The sequence below is a fragment of the Natrix helvetica genome (assembly GCF_964273705.1).
Source record: "Natrix helvetica genome assembly, chromosome: Z".
Classification (NCBI taxonomy): Eukaryota; Metazoa; Chordata; class Lepidosauria; order Squamata; family Natricidae; genus Natrix; species Natrix helvetica.
Genome location: NC_138554.1, coordinates 73,391,596 through 73,414,825, shown reverse-complemented (window position 1 = coordinate 73,414,825; position 23,230 = coordinate 73,391,596). Strand labels below are relative to the sequence as shown.

General features: G+C 40.6%; 1 protein-coding gene across 1 annotated transcript in view; it reads left to right on the top strand.

Annotated features, from left to right (window-relative positions):
• Positions 1–13,932: 13,932 nt before the first annotated feature.
• Positions 13,933–23,230, top strand: part of NME8 (NME/NM23 family member 8) — a gene marked incomplete at its 5' end in the record, with an annotated part of 88,019 nt that continues 78,721 nt past the window's right edge. The window contains 4 exons of the mRNA XM_081932600.1: positions 13,933–13,965; positions 14,060–14,117; positions 21,533–21,639; positions 23,146–23,217. Of these exons, the coding sequence (XP_081788726.1) occupies positions 13,933–13,965; positions 14,060–14,117; positions 21,533–21,639; positions 23,146–23,217 (270 nt within the window). The remainder of the gene's footprint in view (positions 13,966–14,059; positions 14,118–21,532; positions 21,640–23,145; positions 23,218–23,230) is intronic.

Sequence of the window (23,230 nt, the reverse complement as noted above, 5' to 3'; positions counted from 1 at the left end):
AACCTGCTGCAAATTTGTTTTGCAGGAAAACAAATTCCCTTTGGAAAAGGGGATCTGCTAGTGAAATTCTAAATTGTTCTCAGTTTCGAGTGGAGTAGTGTGGAGTGGAGTGGAGTGGAGTGATAGTGATAGGTGGCGGCAGCAGTGATCCCCACTGTCTAGAACAGCTGATCAGCTGTATTCCGGGAGGCCGTGATCCAACTGCCGATCAGCTGCTCAACAGCAACAGTGTTCTCCGGCAGCGGCAGCAGCAGCAGCAGCAGCTAAGCTCAGATGACCAGTGGTGGGCGCAATGGAACAGAGCCCTGATGAGCCACGTGCTGGGACTACGATAACATGCTGAAGCTGACCAGGCTCTTTGCTGTTTGCTGCAAGGATGCTAGCCAGATGAATACCAGATGGATTCTGGGAGGCAGAGGCAGATTTTTTTTGTCTTATTTTCATGCTCTAAAGCTAATGTGCATCTTATGGTCCGGTGCAACTTATAGTGCGAAAAATATGGTATTTATTAGTCTCTTCCCCTCCCCCACCCCCCGAATTGGAAGAAGCAAGCCAAAACTAGACAGACATGCTGTATCTATACTTTCAACATTAGAATGCTTTTTAAGGATTTTCTTTGTTTCTTCTCCTGCCCTTCCACAATCATTACAACGTGAAAGAGAAAGGGAAACAGTTTTAATCACTGCTAGAGATACTAAAATGTTTAATTGTCTATCAGTTGTTTTATTTACAATGAAATTCTAGGTAGGAGGTTGTGTCCTTTATGTAAAAATATACAATATTTTGTATATACAATATATACAAATATACAATATGAGGAAAAGCAAAGGCTCTTTTAAAAGCAAGAATCTCTGCAATTTTTTTAAAAAAGCCAAGCTGTTAACAGGAATTCTATTTCAGTTCATTTCCTTGAATTGGGTAGTAAGTATCTATGGTTGCTTTAGCAATGAGCTAATGTAAATCAATCATGCCTATGAGCATAACTGACTAGAAAGCTCATCACTACTTCTTTGGTGGATGATATCAGCATCAAAAAAATAATTCCTAGTAAAAAAGCTAGCTTAGTGGTTGAGTTATATGTCATTCAACAGAATGGTTTATTTAACTACAGTATTTTTCAGAGTATAAGACTCACCGGAGTATAAGATGCACCAAGATTTTGAAGAGGTAAGTTAAAAAAAAGTTTTTGCACTCTGCCGGCCTCCCAAACCCTCTGCACACCTCATTTTTTGTGAAAAACAGGGCATGCTGAGGGCTTGAGAGGCTTGCAAAGTGCTCCTGGGGGTTTGGGGGGCACAAATGAGCAAAAAACAGGCCTGTTCTTTGGAAAAACAGGCAGGCATAGGCTTTGGGAGGCTTGTAGAGTGCTCCTGGGGAGGGGAAGTGGGCAAAAATGAACAAAAATCTGCCCGCAGGAGCACTTTGCAGGCCTCCCAAACCCTCTGCACATCCGTTTTTGTGAAGGAGGCGGGGTTTTGGGAGGCCAAAAATGCTCCATTCAGTGTATAAGATGCACCCAGATTTTCAACCTCTTTTTCGGGGGAAAAAGGTATTTCTGAAAAATATGGTATGTTTTATTGAATCAATCACAATAGCTGGGTTTGCATTGCGCTTTCTACTGTAAACTCAGTTTTTAAGTCAAAAAACAGTTGTATAAACTAACACAAAGCAAGTCAAATTATGATTTAGGAAAATAGCTGAAATCCATCATTTTAATTATATTGCAGTTTTAGTATTTTTGAGTTTTTTAGTTGAAATATATCATACATTCAGAGATCCAGTTTGATGTAGTAATTAAAGCCTCAGAGTAGAGACCAAGAAACCATAAATTCAAGTTCAATCTTAGGCACGAAGTCAGCTGAATAATCTTGGACCAATTATGAGGGGTCTCTGCTCTGACTGGAGACAACATATCATAGCAAATCTTTTGTAATACTTTATTGCAGCCCTTCTCCAATAATATGCTATTGCTCTGAGCCAACTCCACTCTTCTAGGCTTTGCAAGGTGATGATGCCACATAAATATGTCTTTATTACTCAGTCCTTTGCACTCAGGCTATTAATGTGCTGATCAAATAAAAGTATTTTATCCAAACTTTAAACTAATATACAACCAGTGTCTTTTACAAACATTTTTGCAAAAATGTTTGTAAAAGACACTGATTGTATATTAGTTTAAAGAATCTGAAGTGAATATACAACTGTTATCTTTTACAGACATTCTCACAGTAGTTTGGATAAAGTAGTATTTCTGAATGGTTATTCTTTTTCTAGTAACTCCTGAGCTGCAGACAAAGTTTCAGTTCCAAGCAGAATTCCCACCAGGACATGCTCCTTCCTATACTTATGGTTTTGGTGTGAATGAAAATCCTTATTTCTGCTTATGATAGCTGCCAATCCACAGAGGTTGCCTCTCCTTCCTTGTCTGTAAGCCCTTTGCTTTCATTTCTTCTGCTACATACATCTTTCATTCTGCTTTAGCATTTGCTTTTGTACATTCAAAAAACTGGCTGAGGTGAGGCCGGACATCAGCACTCCTGGAAAATGCCAGGGATGCTTTAATTAGCCAGACAGCTGCAGCACTGGCTTAGATGCCTTTGAGTACAATTCTGAGGAAATAGATGAATACCTGAAGTAAGGGAGGAGGAACTTGTCTGTATGACTCAGTTATTTTTGAAAATAGCAGACAGTAACCACAATTTTACTTCCTCACACAGTCATACTCTCTGCACTTGGAAGAAAGAATGGCAAGCCATTTCCAAAACCTTGCCAAGAAAACTGCAAGAACTAATCTAGGCAGTTTCCAGGTGTCAATAGTGACTCAAGACCAATCAATTAATGAACAAATAGCATGCATTCAGTTATAAATGAAGGACGCTTATGGCTGGTTTATGTTATAAAATTAATACTAGATTATTTCTCCATTTCTGTACTTCTGCATTGAGGAAGCTAATTTTCAAAGAAAGGATCTAAGTTCAAAAGATGATGAGCAAAATTCCCTATATATCTCTATGCAGAGGAAATAAAAGAGAAAATGGCTTTATGGTAAGGTGTTGGATGGAGACTATGGAGAGCCAGGTTCAAATCTCTGCCAAAGGGGCAGATAATGCCAGTCAGATAGAACAAGAAGACTTCAGCAGTCTGTCTTAGCTCAGCTAAATTGCTTCATCCGTAGTGATTATAAATTCAAGGATCTGTTGAAGAAAATATGAGATACCTTGTTTATTCATTTGTAAATTTTAATCATGAGCATAACTTTATTTTATACATCCCACTAACCCAGTGCTTCTCAATTATTTTCTGTCATGCCCCCCCCAGGAAGAAGAAAACATTTCGCGCGCCCCGCGCGACTGTAAATAGTATCATTTGTCTATAAAATTGTTATAAGTACACCTCTGCATAACACTGTATCCTTATTAACGTATAAGAGAATAAAAAAAGAAAGAAATGTGGATCAATTTACAACAAAGAATAGCTTTATTAACTGTAGCAGAAAAGATTTAAAGGAGCACAGCTAGAACATATACATACATATATTTATATATAGAGTATCACAGAAGTGAGTACACCCCTTAACATTTTGTAAATATTTAAGTATACTTAAATATTTACAAAATGTTAAGGGGTGTACTCACTTCTGTGATAACACTGAAGAAATGACACTTGTATGTGCATGTATACACACACAAACACACACATATATATCCTGCACGCAGTGATTTCTAGAAACAACACCTGCTCGTCTCAGTGGGAAAGACCCACGCATCCCAGATGCGAAGACTGTCCAAGTGGTCCTTAAGATGACCGCCGACTTAGGGAGGGAGGGAGCCGCAGAGGCGGGGCTCAAAGGGAAGGAGAGCGGGATAAAACACCGGAGCGCTCTAAGCTTTGGAAACTCTCGCCTTTCCTTACCACGGAGCCTTGGAAACTCTCCAGACAGAGATGCACCCGGTCGGAAGAAGGAGAAAGAGAAGGGGCGGCTGAGGGAAGAGAGACGCGGGCGGGCTCAGCGATCCTGACGGGCAATCCCTGCCGCCAGGGCGGAACAAAAGCGGGCAGAGGAGACGCACCGGAGCGCCCGCTCCAATCCTGACCCAGCTTCGAGCCCCCCTTTATGGAGCCTCGCGCCCCCCCTGGGGGGCGCGCCCCACTATTTGAGAAGCACTGCACTAACCTATGTTTTATCATGGTTATTTCAATAAGCCACATCTTTTAACTTCCATGGCTTGAACTAATATTTTTATTTTGATTTTTTTAAGGGATCCTAATGGCTTTTAAGAATCCAGATTTAAGATTAGGAAGAAGCTATGTGGGAAAATTGGTACCTTGAAGTTCTGCAGCACTTAAGGCATTACTTTGCTTCTTAAATAACCTTAGGAAATCATCCAAGTAAACCAAGGCATAGTACTCTCAACCATTTTCACTCACCTCTGCTCCAGATGAAGGCACAAAATACAGCCTTTCTCTATAAAAGATATTCCCAGGCCTAAATTGCTGCCTGCATGTACATAAAGTGCTTCCAATACTCTCTAACCTCCTCTGCATAAAGAAGGAGCTATGTGCTAAAGAGACATTCCTTATCTCCTCCACATAGAAAAGAGTTTCTTCTTTGGATTTTTTTCTCCAAATTTTTCCACACTGATGTTTTGTGGACATCCCTCAAGGACCATCAATTTAGATTCCATGGAACAATAGCTAAAGCAACAATTTTTGGGCAAATGTGAATTTCTGAGCCAATCTGGAAAACCTTAAAGAGATAAAAATTGAAAGCTGACCTTATAGCTAAACAATGTCTTAAATTGTGCAAACCGTGCTTTCTATTTGCAAATAGCCAGCTATTTACAGGTAGCCCTCAAGTTATGCTTGTGATGGAGCCTTCCCATTATGGTCAGAAGTCAGGACAAAGGTTAAATGAATTGCCTTAAATAATGACCAGCCACCCAGCTCTCCCCAGAATAATCATTAAATGAAAGTGTAGATTATTAAGTGGAGTAAGGAATGCTTTGGATAGGGAGGAATTTGGGAGGCCTAGTGCAGGTACACTTTTTTTAAAAAGAATTTTATTGGTTTTTACAAATATTTATAGGAAAAGGGTAAATAGGTATAGAAAAATTTGACAGCTACATCATGCGAAAGGTGGAAATCCCCCCAAATCTCACAACTTTTACAGAAAAAAAACATCAAAAGTTTAGAAATAGACATTGGCAGCTTTTTGTTTTATATTATATCATCAATATATTCAATCAACTTTTATGTCACTTCCAACAATTGAATTATAACAACAATTGCAATGTTTCAAACTCATTTTTGTGACCCGAGTCTTTTCACTGTTGCATCCTCCACCCTGTCTGCTGGCAGAGCCACAGCCCCTCCCTCCTTCATACCTTGTGTACTGTCCCTTGTTTCATCTAGGAGGGCACTGTGTTTCTTAATAAAGGCCTCCGCCTCCGCAACTGTATTAATTCTAATTCTGTTGCCCTCCCAGAAAATCAGCATTCCTTCTGGCAATAACCATCTAAACCAAATTCCTTTATTATATAATTTCTTTGATAAAGAGGAATATTTCTTCCTCTTATCTCTTACTTTCTTCGGAATTTGTTTAAGAATGGTTATTTCTTTGTCTTTATATTTTAATGGTGTGCAGGTACACTTTCATTGGGCCTCCCACTACCTTCCATATCCCTGATACACCCCATCTATCACTTCTTGCCCCCTGGGGTCACCCTAAAAATATGGAAAGGATAGACTAGTTGATTTTTCTCTCCATCTCCATTAGGTGATACAACTAAAGAAGAAAGACAGAAAGTACAATAAGTCTGCCTCCCAGGTTTTCTTGTTTGTTTTCTTTATTGGAAAAATGTGACTTTTTGTGGGGGGGGGGGAATTAAAGCAAGAGAAAGGTTTTGAGAAATGATGTTTCAGATAATACGTATCAACCCAAAAACTCTGTTTCCTTCTTTAAGCAGTAAGAACAATTTGATGGGAAGGGAAATATACTATTAAACCAGCACTTCTACCAATTAGAAATATCACAATTAATAGGGGAAAATGGAGTTCACATAAAGCAATTCTAAATTGTCTAACTTAAAGCAATTATCTAGATTTATTCTGAATAATCCTTATTTGGGAATTATAAAATTCTTTGTAGTCCTTCCAATATATGTACAAGAAAAACAATATCCAAACTGGAAACATAGAATTTACTATCGGCAGTTTCTTCCATCACCAATACTCTGTCATCATTGACATTATTGAACCCAAGGAAGCCACTGTCAGCCCTGGAGCCATCTTTAAATTGAAATCTTCAAGGACGCCACAGTGGTGGATGGGCAAGATGTGGGAGGAGGAGTGGGAGTGGAGACGTGAGGTAGAGGCATGACTGGAAGTCAATTACAGTTAGGACAGTGACCTGATTGGACCATGCAATGCCCATGTGGATACAAGGGAAGACTTTGACTTTACTTTACCTGGGATTTGCAAACTTTTATAGATAGTTCATCCCAGCATTTGCAAAAGTAGTCCTACCTCTGATGGAGCTGCTGAAAACAGGGGGCCATGCTACAAAACCATGACCAAATCAACCGCTGGCCTGGTCACTGGACTGTCAAAGGGCATTAGAGAGATTAAACAAACTCTTCACCGAATAACCCATTCCCCAACCCCAAATGGCAGTTCGTTGGCCAAGTGATGTGGTCATAACAAGGTCAACTCCTACTCTGCATCTATGTGTCCAAGAAGCTCACCAACACAGAAAGCCGGTGGGCAATATGGGAAAAAGAAGCCTGCGCAATCTGCTGGGCTCTCCTTTCCTGGCACCACTTCCTAGAGGGGAGTAAAGTGCCTTTTGAAGTCTGGACTAACTGCAAGAACCTCAAAGCCCTAAAGACCTCTCAGAAGCTTTCGCTAAGCAAGTCCTTCAAACAGTTCAGTTTTGAGCTAAAATACATCCCAGGGGAAAGAAATTGCTAGTGGATGCCTTGTCAAGAAAGGTTCAATTTAATAGTTGGAGGGAGGTCATCCATGTAATCATTCCTCCTTCACAACCAGCGGCTCAAGTCACCACAGGAGGTCAAACCAGATGTCAGAGCAACCCCAGGACAGCTGAAATCTGCACTCCCAGTCAACCAGTGGTTTGAAGAAAATTGGGAAATCCTGAACCTACAAGATGGATTAGCTTGGAAAGGATCCAAACTGTGTGTTCCTGCCGGTTTGAGGCTTCAGGTCCTACAGCACAGCCATGACTCCTGATTAGCCTAAAACCCACCTAGCTAGAAGGCAATTCTGGTGGCCCAAGATGAAAGCAGATGTAGAAAATTTTCAAAAAAAATATTGTCTTATGACTTTTACTTTATTTGCCACTTTGTTTTCCATTAAATTCAATTTATGTTTTTCTAGGTCCATCAAGTTTTTAATTTTAATATTTTATGGGTTTCTTTGTAGTTCTATTGCCAGTCTCCTGTATTTCTCCTTTATTTTCTTTCGTGTTTGTCTATTTTGTTTATTTCTTTTTCCTAAATAAGTCATTACTAGTCCTCTAGTATATGCCTTGCTGGTATCCCATACATTCTGTAGGGATGTGTCCTCCTTCTTATTCTCTTTTTTAAAAAGTTGAATTCTTTTTCCATATATTGCTGAAATTCTTTTTCATTTAATAGATTTTGATTTAATGTCCATCTCATTTTTTTCTCTGACCTTTCCATGTTATTATTATTGGACTAGCTGTACCCAGCCACACATTGCTGTGGCCCAGTCTGGTTAAAGGGAAAAGTAAGAAAAGAGAAAGTGCAAGTCTCCCGGCAGAGGCAGCCCCCGCATGGAAGTGAGTCACGGTGGCCCCTGCAAGAGCTGCCATGGAGGACACTCCCACAGGCCCCAGCCTGGCCGAGCTGAAGAGGAGAGGAGGAGGAGGAGGCGGCTGCAGCCCCTGACCTGGCTTCCCTCAGCGGTGGCGGCGAGAGGAGGCATCCAGCGTCCCCTGAGGAACAGGAGGAGGAGGGAGCCGCCCCTGGTGACATGGATGTGAGGCAGCCCCGCTGGCTGCGGCCCCATCCAGTGATGCCATCGTTGCTGCAGTCGCCGCTTCACAGGGCACCCAGCGGCTGCCCCAGCCCTGCTGCACCTCAAGCTGACACTGACACTGCCCCATTGGAGCCGCCTTGGCGAGGCCGTAGCTGGCTCCCTCTGAGGGGGTGGAGAGTGTGTGCAGCCGGCTGGGCTGAGGAGACGCTCCGCCTCCACCTCCTCTGGAGCTCCACTGGGCTGGGCAGGGGGAAGGCGGCTTAAGGGTGGTAGGAGGCGGCCGAGGGATGGGGCAGGCGTCGCCCGGCCACAGACAGCAAAGGCCTGGCAGGAGGTGAGGAGAGAGAGGGGAGGGGGAGGCCAAAAGGCTTCGGCTCCCCTTGGTGGAAATGGCGAAGCTCGTCGGAGGAGGGGCGGAAAGGGGAAAGGGTGCAGCCACAGCCACACATATAAAAGGACCATTGGAACTGTTAGGGATATAATTTAAACCCTTTGTAATTAATGATGATGGATCGTGGCTTCTCCTCGAAGTATACTTCTTGAATAAGCAAAAAATAAACCTGAGGCATGATCTAATAAAAAAACATTTTAATATAAAAGAAAATAAAAATACAAACTTGCTAACTGAATTAATTACATCTTGGCAGAGTTCTGTGCCTACCTCCCTTGGCAGGCGAGCAAAAAATCAGAAGTGAAAGTTAAGAAAGAATATGTGACCTACACAGTAAATCATTGCAGATAAGAACTGTGGCATGCACAATAAATCTCAGCACAGCTAAGAAACAGTTCAGTCTATTGTATAAGTCAGAATGCAGGTACAGCTAGTAAACCAAAATAAAATGCAGTTGCAGGGACGAAGCTGGAGAGAGCCCGAACTGTTCCGAATATACTATACTCAAGAAATGAATGCTATGGTATAGTGTGTGTTGCTTTTACGTCCAGCAGATGGCGCTGGTTTTCAAAAAAGCATGTTTTTACAAAAAAGCATGTTTTTACCTGTCACAGGTGTGACATCTATATAATCTACGTATATAAAAACATGTGCGTAGTCAAATTCAACGTTGTGTCAAAATTTCAAAGCAATTGGTGAAGAACTTTCGGAGATTTGAGATTTTGAACAAACAAACATTACATTTTTATTTATATAGATTGTGATCTGCCCATATACTTGTTTCTATATCAATCTTTTGTGTTTTAGCAATTAGATCTATTGTTGCCCAAATCATATCTATTCTTGACCATTACTTGTGTCTATTTGAGTAGAATGTATATTGTTTTTCTCTCAAGCGTCGTCTTCTCCATACATCTTGTAGACTTAATTCTTCCATCATTGTGAAGAATGTTTTAGGCAGTGTTCTCCTTAACTTCTTATTCAATTTTGCAGTTTTATGATCCAGCTCATTATTTACTATCACATTAAAGTCTCCTAATATGCATATTTCTTCATATTCATATTCTATTATCTTTTTGTGGAGTTTTCCATAAAATTCTTCTTGATTGTCATTTGGCACATATATCACCACCATCAATATTTTTTTTTATTATTCATCATCATTTCCACTATCAATATTCTTCCTTCTTCATCTTCAAATATTTGTTTTGATTGTATTGTCTTTTTAATGTACAGTGCCACATCTCTTTTACTTTGATTGGCAACTGTCATATACAGCTTCCCCAATTTTGGATAATCCAAAAAAATGTGTTGTTTTTAATATGTATTTCTTGCAGGCATATTATATCTAATTTCAATTTCTCTAAGTTATTCAATGTCCTCTTACTTTTTATGCTCAAATTCAGTCCATTTATGTTTAATGAGATTATTTTTATTTCTTCTTCCGTCTTAATTTTTTGTCATTTTAGTTCATCTAGTCACTCTCATCTCCATTTGTTCTTTCATCTCTTTTGCTCTTGCTCCTTCTCTTAACGCCTTTCTTCTTGTTCTTTATCTAGTTCTCTCTGTTCTTTCTCCTTCCCTTCTTGTAGCTTTGTTCCTCTTTCCTCTCTCCCTCTCTCTTCTTCTTGTGGTCCAATGTGTTGTTCATAAAATAGCTCTGCTTCCTCTACTGTATCCAGCCTATGTCTTTGTTCCTACCAAGTTAATAGTATCCCTTCTGGTATTAACAATCTGAAGTTAATTCCTTTTTTTATTAGGCATTTGGTCAAAAAATGATATTCTCTTCTTAGCTCTCTCACCCTTCTTGGCACTTGTTTAAGGACTATTATTTCTTTAGATTTGTATGTTATTGTAGTATTCCTTGCAGCTTGCAGGATCTCTGTTCTCAGTGTTTCCTTAGTAAATCTTACATGTACCTTTCTGGGTAGTTCATTTCTTGTAGCATATCTTGTATGGACCCTGTAAGCTTCATCAAACCCGCTTAGCATCTTTTCCTTGGATTCTTCCAGTCCATCCGCCAATATGTTGGCAATTTTTTCTGCTAGGTTATCTTCCTTTTCCTCTTCAATATTTTGGAATCTGAAATAAAAATCAGCCTTGTCCATTTCCAACAAAATATTTATTTTTCTTGCTTCTTATCTATTTTGTCAGTCTATAATCCATCTCCTTCATTTTCTTCTCTGTTATGTCCACCTTTTCTTCTACTTTCTGCAGTCTCTGTTCATTTTTTCCTATTATCTCTTTAACTTCTTTCAAGGTCTTCATCCACTTTGTCCATTCTTCCTTTGATGGCTTCATGCATAGCCTGAAACATACTTTTTAACTCCATGCTAGCTTTATCTTGTTGTGTTGTTGTATTTGATGATTTTTGCACTGTAGGGCTGGAGGTTATTGCTGTCGATGAGGAATATGCTGTTATCTTCTTCATCTTGTTAATTTATTTTTATAAGCCAAATATCAAAAAAGAGAAAGGAGACATGTTCTCCGCCCCGAGACACTGACCCGGCCTGGCTGCAGCCACAGCCACTGCTGTTGCCACCTCCATGGCTTGCTTGCTATTCTCCCAGCACTTTGCACAGCACAATTAAATTTAGCGCACTTCACAATGGGAGAGATGGCATCCCCTCCTCTTCCTGGAGCCCATTATCATGCAGAGCATCAGGCACAGCTGAGCCAGAGTCTTGGGGCAGAGAGCAAGTCGCGCACCTCCCACAGTGACCGAGGCATGCACAGCTCCAACAGGGGCCAGAAGAAGCACCTGCGAGATAAGGCAAGTACAGGGGCACTTCACTCCCACTCTGGAATACGGAAGTCTCTATCCCCCACTGTCGCCCTTACCTTCTCAGGCCAGGCAAGGAGTAACTGGGAGGGGAAGGCGAGGGGCGGGAGCAGCCAATAGTGAGTTCAGCCAACAGGGAGCCACAGCAGGGGGACAAAAGAGCTTCATTTATCTAGGAACCTGAAATGACTCTTGATTTAAATCATATGGTAAAAAGCACCCCCCCAAAAAAGAAAGAACAACATCAGCAAAAGAAAAAGAAAAAAACCCAAGCCTCACCTGTTTTTGGTTCAAGAGGGAATACACACACACGAGAGGGGGAGAAAGAGAGAGAGAGATGAGAAAGAGAGAGAAAGACAGACAGACAGACAGACAGACAGACAGAGACATAGAGATACTGGGAGCCACAAACTCTAGGTAGGCATGGCTGGGGGATGTTAGGTGACTGGGTAGAAGTGAATGATTTCGAGTTGGCCACCCTCACCCAGTTTTTGTGGCCTCCAGTGTTTTGTTTTCTGTGGGAAAGGGGTCCAAATCAGTGGTGGGTTTCCAATTTTGTTACTACTGGTTTGGGTGTGCTTGCACATGTGTGCAACGCTTTTGCGCATGTGCAGAAGATTCTGCACATGCGCAAAGCATCCAGGTCGGTGCGCGGAACTTCCTGCTGCCTCTACTACTGGTTTGGCCGATCCTGGCTGAAACGGCAGCAACCCACCTCTGGTCCAAATGGCTCTTTGAATGTTTAAGGTTGCAGGCCCCTGTTCTAAAGTCAGAGTGGATGAGGGAAACCTTTACTTTTACCTATACAACAGGACCATTGCTGAGAATTATAGAAATTGAAATCCACATATTTGAGAACAAGGTAACATTCAACATGGCAGTTTAAACATTTATTCAGGTCATACAGACATTGAGAATGGACCATGGATGAATCTAAGTGCTTACTGACTATTTAGACTTTAAAGGAAATATTTGCATTTATTAAATTTAGATAAAGACTATCTCAGATGGGTGGCACAGAAGTCCATAAACATATAAATGAATATAAATGAAATATAGTTCCAACGGGCGGCACCCAGGAACAGAGCCTTCTCTGTGATGGGCCCAACCCTCTGGAATGACCTCCCCCCCGATATTAGAACTACCACAGACCTCCGCTCCTTCCGACAGAAGCTTAAGACCCACCTGTTCCAGTTAGCTGGCTTAACCGATTCATAGTCCCATTTACCTCCTGGCAAACATCTTATTGGGTAGTTTTTAAGGGTATTTTAATGTTTATTTGTATTTTATTTTACATATTGTACAGTCTACATCCTACCTCCTCCGCGTATCTATTTGTATATTTGTATATTGAATGTATATCTATATTTTGTATTATACTGTTTTAACATGGCTGTACACCGCCCCGAGTCCTGTTTAGGAAAGGGCACGGTTTAAAAATTTAATTAAATAAATAAATAAAATAAATTATTAATATAAAGAAAAGGAAAAGAAGCCTTTTCAAATGTGGTGCTTTCCATATATGTCAGGGTATATCAATTCTTAGGAATGATGGGATTGTAAACCAGTAGTGAGCAGGGTTATGGCCTAAATGAGTAAGCCAACTCTACTGTTGGTGATGCATTTATCTCCCTCATGTGCTTCTCCAGCAACAGATACAGCCAGCAGGTGCCATAGCTCTTATACAAATAGTCCTCAATTTCTGACCATTTATTTAGAGACTGTTTGAAGTTAGAAGGAGACTTTTAAAAGTGACTTACAACCAGTACTCATACTTAGGACTACTGTAGCATCTCCTTGGTCCCATGATCAACTGGTATATATTTGTGACAGTTGTGGTGTCCCAGGGTGATGTGATCTCCATTTGTTACCATCCCATTGTAAATTCAATGGGGGAATCTGAGTTCACTTAATGATCATGTGATTCATTTAACTGCAGTGATTCACTTAACAACCATGGCAAAAAAAAAATTATAAAATTTGGCATGACTCACATAACAATGCCTTGTCTAGAAATAGTAATTCTGGTCCCAATTGTAGTCGCAGGTCGAGAACTACCTGTACTTTGACAACCACTGAATCTTCTTTCAAGATGCAAATGATTATAATAGCCTTGTTTTCCTTTCTTCAATCTCACAGAAAGAAGGTGAGATATTCAAAGTTCAATTTTTTCAGCTGTTAGATTTTTCCTAAGTTTTAATTCTTCTCATTAACTAGTTTGCAAGAAGCCCATCATTTCCCGTCTCCTGAACCCAGGATATCTGGCTTGAGATCCATTCTGCTATGTATATCCTCACCTACCTATTATTTACAGTTGGGATCTATCTAAATGTTCTTTGGTGACCATAGCAACAGCAGTAAAACCTGCCCACTCCTGCTCATGTTAACTCCTGTTAACAGTTTTACCTTCTGGAAGGAGCTATCTTGGATTAATTAATAAGGGGCTATAATGTAAGAAAGATAATTGTACTGTGATTTGAGTCATGATACATAGCTGTGAAGTAAATGAATGTGAGATTTTTTTATGGATATGGCAGAGATAATAATGTATTAGTATGAATAAATGTTCCTGCCTCCTTCACTTGTCTTCATGTTATTATTGTAAGACCTTTGTCAATCTAGTACAGACTCATAGTACAAGCAAACAGTGATTTAGATAGAACCCAACATTAAAGCATAGTAGTAGTATATTTCCCAATAATTTCTATTTGCTTTATTTCTACCATAACAGAAAATAACAATGGCAAGTAAGAAGAAAGAAATTCAGCTACAGGTATCTTGTTATTCTGTTAGTTCAATTACCCAACTGTTCTTTAAATAAGCAAGCAAATTGAGGAAATAACGTTCTCTGTATGTTTTTACTATAGGCAATAATACTCACTCAAACACAATGGGATGAGATGCTGCTAAATAAAGGTCTAACAGGTAATTTTTCTCTGTGTCTCTACTTCTTACATATTGTTTACATGTATTTTGGAACATGTGTGTTTCATTTTGTGTACCAAATGCAGGCCATTTGCAAGTATATGCTTGTTATAAACTTGGAATGGAACCTCTCACCACCACCACCACCTTTGGTAATTTCAAATTGCCAAAAACATCCCTGCAGTCCCAGCCATTTCAGTCCAAGAGAAATTTCTGCCCAACAAAAAGGGAACTTTGCTAAACTTAATTATCAACTGAGTGAGAACAAGAAAAGAAAGACATAAGTCCCCCCCCCCCCGTATGTTATTATTATTATTACAAACTCCTGGAGTTGGTTACTTTAATTTTAATTTTAAACAGATTAGATACAAATATATATTTAAGAAAGCTCACATGTGCATATAGAAGAAAAATGATAGCATAGACAGAACAAAATAAAGCAAAATAAAATTCCTGAACTCACAAGGGACATGTAACGTTAATATATTCAATACTTTTTAAACAAGTATTTAAATCTAAATTCCCTGTCAACAAATGGCCTTTCTGTGCTCCTAATTAGCTCTTTTTGCAACTTTGTCCATTTTCAATTTTCTATCCCTTTAATACTGATTGATTTCTCCTTTTAGAATTAAATTTAGAAACTCATATAAGCTATTTCTAACATAATGTGTAATTTTTCAAACTGATATGATGCTAGAGAAATTAATTGTTGGAGATTTCATCATTTCTTTTTAATAGTGAGCTGTTTTGACGATGAGGGGAAATGATGAGAGACAAGTGAGAGGAAGGGTCTTCACACACCTCTGCTTGATTTTCCCTGGCCTGTTATTAGTTAAATGTATCTCTATACTTAACAAATGAAGAAAAAAAATCTTGTTCCACTTTCTCTTACGCTTCCCTCTTTTCAAGTCCTAGATTAGAAAGAAGTTATTTCTTAATCTAATTTTAATTCAAATAGAATGAATTCTTCCAGCATTCATTGATAAGAGGGCTAAATCCGTGGCAGTTTGCCCTGGTATGGGCATATCGGTGGCAGCTGGGAGCAGCGGCCACTGTACCGGAACAGTGTTTTGGAGGGCCCACTTGCCCATTGGCGTTCCTTACTTGTATTTAAGCCAACCAGGCCATTTGGGCACGTGCACATAGCGTATGGCGCCTGCACGACCTCCGCTGAGCAGCTGGAGCATCGCAGGGTAGTGGGTATGCATGGGTGTGCATGTGTGCACAGTGCGCGTGCCCAAGGTGGACACCCGGCCCCATTGCAGCGAACCGGTTGCGACGGGATCTAGAACCCACCACTGCTCTGCATGCAGGACAACTATATTATGAGCATTTGATTTGTTTTACTATCTTGGTATTCTCTCTGCATTCTGCATATGCTCAGAAACCCACCTTCTAAGAAAGACTTCTGGTTTCAAATCACCAAAGCCATCCCTGCAGTCCCAGCCCTTTCAATGCCAAAGAAAAATTTCTGCCTGACGCAAAGAGGAACTTTGCTAAATCAAATTATTTAAAAAAACATTTTATTAAATTATAGACTATTATAAAATACAAAATACAAAAGTGAGGGGGGAGGGGGAAGAGAAGTGAGAAAAGAGGGGAGGGAGAAAAAGAAGCATTGACTTCCAATTCTTTCTATTACAGTAAAATAAGGCATTAACATCAAATTACAGCTTTTTGCTTTTCCATAATAGTATGAACAAGTCATTTCTATAAAGATCTATCAATATAATCTGTAAAACCCAAAGTCAGAGTTTCATTCTTTTCCACATCAAGCACAAAGTTCAGAAACAGTTTCCATGAGGAAACAAAAGGGGGCGGTCCTCATCTCTGTTTCAAAGCTGAAGAGCCAGTGCTGTCTGAAGACGTCTGCGTGGTCATGTGGCCGGCATGACTAAATGCCAAAGGCACACGAAATGCTATTACTTTCCCACCAAAAGTGGTCCCTATTTTTCTACTTGCATTTTTACATGCTTTTGAACTGCTAGGTTGGCCAAAACTGGGACAAGTAAGCTCACTCTGTTACACAGCGCTAGGGATTCAAACTGCTGAACTGCTGACCTTCTGATCGCAAGCTCAGCATCTTAGGCACTGAGCCACCACATCCCACCATATCTCACTATGTCCACCGTAAATGATAAACATCCCTTCTTTATTTTTACACTTCCAACATTCATTTGACATGCTTTTATACATCTTAGATAACTTATCTGGTATTAAATACCAATGATATATCATCTTATAGAAATTCTCCTTTATATTATAATTTAATGTAAATTTTAAACCCTTCATCCACATATTTTCCCATTGTTCAAGCATCACATTATATCCAAAATTCCTTGCCAACTGAATCATACAATGTTTTACATGTTAATTTTCCAAATTCAATTTCAATAACATTTTATAAATCTTAGCAATAATATGTTCATCGTTGCCATATAATGAAAGTTCCAGTTCATGTTTACCGAAATTAAATCCATAGCAAATTTTATCCAATTTGAACCTTTCTTTTAGTTGCTGATAAGTAAATCAATGGCAAGCATAACCTTTTGATTCAAGTTCTTCCCTTGGCTTTAGTATTGGGTCACCAGAATTAAAAGATAAAATTTTACCACAAATCAGCCGATCTGGTTTTGCCACTATTACTTTTCTTTAAAAAGCTTCCTGTGGTGACACCCAAAAGGGCAGCTTCTTAGAGAGCCTTGTTTTATATTTACTCCAAACTCTTAGTATGGCATGTTTAACAAAATGTTTATTAAAATCAACATTAACTTTACTTTTATCATACCATAAGTAGCCGTGCCCTCTTAATTCGTGGCCCTCTAATTCGAGTAGCTTCTTGTTCTGGAGACTCACCCATTATTTTGCCCAGCTCAAGCAACATACATCAAAATACAATTTCATATCTGGTAGGCCCATCCCCCCTCTTTCCTTGGCATCTTGCAATAGCTTATATCTAATTCTTGGTTTTTTTCCTTGCCATATGAACTTAAAGATATACTTCTGCCATTGTTTAAATGGGTTGTCATTTATAAGTATTGGTAACGTCTGAAATAAAAAAGCATCTTTGGTAAAATATTATTCTTGATTACAGAGATTCTTCCCAGTAGTGATAAATGCAATTTATCCCATCATTGTAAATCCTGTTTAATATCCCTCCAAAGAAATACATATATTTTCAAAGTTTTATCTTCATATTTATGAATATAACTCCTAAATATTTCACCTTTTTCTCTATCCTAAAACCCAACTTTTCATTCAATATATCACTATCCTGAGAACACATATTCTTAATCAGCATTGTTGTTTTCTGTTTATTTATTTTGAAACCTGCCAAAGCCCCAAACTCATTCAATTTCTTCATCAAATATTCTATATTATTTTTTGGGATCCTGTAAAAATATAACCAGATCATCAGCAAATGCCCTAAATTTCTAAACTTCTTTCTTAATATTTATACCCCTTATTTGTCATCTTGTCTGGTTCAAGCCTTCGAAAACTAAAATAAACAACAGAGGGGAAAAGGGGCATCTTTGTCCTGTACCCTTTTGAATTTTACATGATTAGTTAAATCACCATTTATACACAATTTTGCATGTTAGATCATTTTAATTCCTTAAATAAAATTCACTCTAAAGTCCATTTCTTCCAGCACCTTAAACATAAAGCCCCAATTCAGGTTGTCAAAGGCCTTCTCTGCATCTAAAAAAATTAAGGCAGCCTGTTTCTCATTATGATGTGTAAATATTCAATAATATTTAAGACAGTCCTCACATTATCTCTTAGCTATCTTTTTGGCAGAAAGCCTGCTTGGCTTTCACGTATATATACCTGTAAAATCTTATTTAGTCTTTCTGCCAGAATAGCAGCAAAGAGTTTATAATCTTTATTTAATGATGAAATTGTCTTTGTAATATCTTGCCCCCCCCCCCCCCAGGGAGCAACACAATATTGGCTTCTTTCCATGTCTGGGGTATATTCCCTCCCCTGCAGTATATCATTCATTGAGTCTTTTAGTGGTTGAAGAAGTTCATCTTTGAAACACTTATAGTATTGGCTTGTAAGACCATCTGGGCTTGGGGCTTTCCCTGGCCTTATTTTTTTAATAGCTTTTGATATCTCAAAAACCGTTATTATTATTATTTGTTTAGATTTATATGCTGCCCTTCTCCCAAAGGACTCAGGGCGGCGTACAACATAAAAAAATACACACATATTACAAAAGTTAAAAAGGAAATTAAATAAAGTATCCAAAAACAAACCCAATTAATATTAACAAAAATATTTTAAAATTAGATTAAAATTATCAATTAAATTAATCATTTATTTTATTCTGTTCAGGCCGGGCTTGCTTGCTGGAAAAGCCAACTTTTTAGGGCGCATCGGAAGGACCGGAGGTCGGGGATTATGCAAAGCTCGGGGGCAGCTCATTTCAGAGGGAAGACGCTCCCACAGAGAAGGCTCTCCCCCTGGGGATCGCTAGCTGACACTGTCTGGCCGATGGCACCCTAAGGTGGCCAGCTCTGTGGGATCGCACTGGATGGTGGGAGGCTACTGGTGGCAGTAGGTGGTCTCGCAGGTACCCTGAGCCTAAGCCATGGAGCGCTTTAAAAGTCATAATTAGTACCTTGAATCGCACTCAGAAAACAACCGGCAACCAGTGCAGGCCGCCTAAAAGGGGTGTAACATGGGAGCACCTAGGTACCCCTATGATAACCCACACGGCCACATTCTGGACCAGCTGAAGTCTCTTCAGCTCTTCAAGGGCAGCCCCAAGTAGAGAGCATTGCAGTAGTCCAGGTGAAAAAGGACGAGGACATGAGTGACTGTGCACAGAGCATCCTGATCCAGGAAGGGTCGCAACTGATGTACCAGGCGAACCTAGTAAAAGGCCCTCCTGGTCACAGCCGTCAGGTGTTCTTCTAAACTAAGCTGCGTATCCAGGAGGACTCCTAGATTGCAGGTCCTCTGAGGGGGCTAAAATTTATCCCCTATCATCAAAGATGGAATAAGATGCACAAATCGGGATGACGGAAACCACAGCCACTCAGTCTTGGAGGGACTGAGCTTGAGCCTGTTCCTCCCCATCCAGATCCACACAGCCTCGAGGCATTGGGACATCACATCGAGGGCATCGTTTGGGTGGTTTGGGGTAGAAATGAAAATATTGATAATACCATACCCAAAAACCACGGATGATCTTGCCCAGCGGTTTCATATATATGTTGAACAGGAGGGGTGAGAGAACCGACCCCTGAGGCACTCGAAAGTGATGCGCCTCAGGGTCGATCCCTGTCCTCCAGTCAACACGAACTGCGACTGATCTGACTGGCAGGGGGAGAACCACCATAAAATGGTGCCCCCCACTCCCAATCCCCCCGAGTCGTCACAGTAGGATACCATGGTCGATGGTATCAAAAGCCGCTGAGAGGTCTAATAGGACCAGGACAGAGGAGCAGCCCCTCTCCCAGGCCCGCCACAGATCATCAACCAACAAGACCAGTGCCATCTCCGTGCTGTACCCGGGCCTGAAACCCGACTGAAACAGATCCAAGTAGGCAGCTTCATCCAGGTACTGGGGAAGCTGATGTGCTACCACACTCTCAACAATCTTTGCTACAAAGCGAAGGTTGGAGGCCGGACAATAGTTGGCTAAAGAAGCTGGGTCCAGGGAAGGCTTCTTAAGGAGGGGCCTCACCACCGCCTCCTTCAAGGCGGTGGGAAAGAACTCCTCTCTCAATGAAGCATTGGTAATCACTTGGAGCCAGCCTCGTGTCACCTCCCGGGAAGCCGAAACTAACCAAGAGGGACACAGGTCCAGCACACAAGTGGCAGCACTGAGTCTCCCCATAATCCTGTCCATGCCCTCAGGGGTCACGGGGTAAAACTCATCCCAGATTGTCTCCACAAGATTCATCCCCGTCGACTCGCCCGAATCTACCCAGACAGAGTCCAAGCCTGTCCGGATCTGAGCGATTTTATCCTACAGATGCTGAACAAATTATTCAGCCCTACCCTGCAAGGGGTCTTTCCCAGTTCCTTGGTTAAGTAAGGAGCAGGTCACCCTAAACAGGGCGGCAGGGCAGTTATCTGCGGACACGATAAGAGTGGAAAAATGTTGCCGTTTTGCCGCTTTTATCGCCACTAAGTAGGATTTAGTATGAATTCTTACTAGTGTTCGATCAGATTCGGACCGGCTGGCCCTCCAACCACTCTCTAGGCATCTTTTCTGGCGTTTCATCTCCTGAAACTCCTCGGTAAACCAGGGAGCTACCCGGGATCGACACCGGGTCAGAAGCCGCAAAGTGATCCAAGGTCCCAGTGGCTGCCCTATCCCAGGCTTCCACTAGGGCTTCGGTCGAGTTGTGAGCAAAGTATTCAGGAAAAGTCCCAAGCTCCATCAGGAACCTTTCAAGATCCATCAGGCACCTGGGGCGGAAGCATCTAGTCGGTTCCGCCTCCCTGTGGCAAGGGGTAGTAGTATGGAAGTCAAGCCTGATGAGGAAACGATCAGATCATGAGAAGGGTTATGGATAGAAATATCCCCTAAATCTAGATCATTCATCCACTGCCCAGAGACAAAAATCAGGTTGAGCGTGTGTCCCCTGTTATGGGTGGGGTTTTGAATTAACCGAGTTAGGTCCATAGCCATCATGGAAGACATAAATTCCCGAGCTGACTCGGATGTCTCGCCAATGGCAGGCAGATTGAAATCCCCCAGGATCATAAGGCTGGGGAAATCAACTGCCAATCTGGCTAACACACACAGCTGCTATGAAACATAGCAGGGAGACAGGTACATAACAAAAAGGCCCACCTGAACTCCAAGGCCCCATTTCACAAAAAGGGACTCACACCGTCTATCTGAGGCACAGTGACCTCCTGAGGTCTGAGACTTTCTCTAATAACCACCACCACCACCCCTGCCCTGGGCTCTCGGCTGGCGAAACACCCGGGAGCCTGGTGGGCATAATTCACTAAGGGGAACACCCCCCTCCTGGACCAACCAGGTCTCCGTAATGCACGCCAGGTCCACTCTACCCTCTTGTATGAGGTACATATCTTAACATATCCATTTTAAAAAGAAGATAGTCTAGACATAATAAAGCAGGAAAAGTTTTAATCTCCACTAAAATATGCATTACCTTATGTTAAGGAGGAAATGTGCAATAAACAATTGCATTCATTAGAAGGTTGCTATTAAGCCTAAAGTACTTGCTGATCCTTTGAATAGGGCTTTGAAGAATTGCAACTGCAACCTTTCTGTCCATTATTGATGCATGATTTTCTAGAAATCTTAATATATTATTTTAATTTGAGATCATATCCACATTTTATGCATGGGTGAGAGTTCCAGCAAAGAAAATGTTAATTTTTAAAAATAAAGATTTATGTTGTTTCTCTATGTTTTATAGTGATAGATGTTTATCAGGCATGGTGTGGACCTTGCAAAGCTGTAGTAAACTTGTTCAGGAGGCTAAAAAATGAATATGGTGAAGATAATCTTCTACATTTTGCTGTGGTAAGAATCTGAATAACCAAGTAGCTTTTTCTAAACATGCACCTCTCTATAAATTGGATTTCATTTCCCATACTTCCAAACAACTGCATCCAGGAGCCAATATATCAAAGATGACTAACTTGTGGGAAACTGTTAAGTACTTTCTCATGCTAAATACTATGGAGAAGCACAGTTTGTGATATTACTACCTCAATTGACCAACTTGGTTTCATTTTGATAGGGAGATTATTGAAAATATTATCATTAAAAATTCCATAACAAGCTGAAATTAGGAAAAGGAATTTAGATATCATTATGTTCATTTAAGACACAAAATAACTTGTGTGTTATAACCTGTACAGATGAGTTGAAATGATTGAGTGACAAACAACTTGGCTAAACATCCCAATTTAATAAATTTAGTCCTTCTAATGAGTATCATTACACTCAAAGCTATTCTTTACAATTTAGACAAACAGAAATGGCCTAAAATGGGCTAAACACGGCTTCTTATAAAGATTTTGAAACTTGAGAAAGTTGAAAAAGTAAGCTGTTGTAGAGAAGAAGGTGAATGGTTGTAAAGAAATACATTCTAGAGGTTAGCCTAGACCTGTGATGGCAGACCTATGCCATGTATGTCACAGGTGGCACACAGAGCCTTCTCTGTGGGCATGCAAGCCGTCGCCTAAGCTCAGCTCCACCACACATATGCGTACGCCTCCCAACAGCCAGCTGATTTTCGGGTCTCTGCCGTGCATGCGTGGGGAGCAGGGTTCATGCGAGAGATGTGCATGCATGTACAAGAGGAGACTTCAGGGAGGCCTACTAGGCCCAAAATGGGGCATGGGGGTGTTCAGCACGCACGTGTATGGGAGCAGGGGGGAGTGCCGGGGGGTTGCACGTGCATGTGCAGGGGGGCAGGGCACATGGGGGGTGTTGCACACATTTTGCATTATGGGGGTGAGTGGGTGTGCTTTCGGCACACAGCAACAACAAGGTTAGCCATCACTGGCTTAGACTTACAAGGATTTCAATGGATGTGTCACAATCATATATATATTATTCAATGTAAAGTGATTTAAAGCATTTAGAACTATATGGAATTCTGATGTAATTAAGTTATTTTACTATGATTAGGATAGAAAAATTAAATAGCAGAATAGTAGCTTACTTATCCTTGAGTAGGTCAATCATACCCATTTCTTTAGCTTTGTGTTTTTTTGTGGCAATTACAATGGGATTAATTTTCACTGGGATCTGTAATAGAAACAAGAAAAAGAAGCAGCAGATTACACCAAAACTCAATAAATAGGAATAACAAATATTGACTGCAAAACACAGGGTGAACAATAGATAGTTCAAAGAATGAGTTTATATCGCTTTGCTTCCATCTACTGGTCTATATATTGCAGCCCAAATTCTAATAAAGCTATAATAAACCACAATAGTGAATCATGATAATTGTTACTGTACAACATGATTTAGAAGAAAAATATAGCAGATATATTTGTGTATTATTCATTTAAGGCAGAGGCTGATAGTGTGGTGACCCTGCTCCCATTTAAAGATAAATGTGAACCTGCTTTTGTCTTCTGTCTGGTAAGTGCACCAT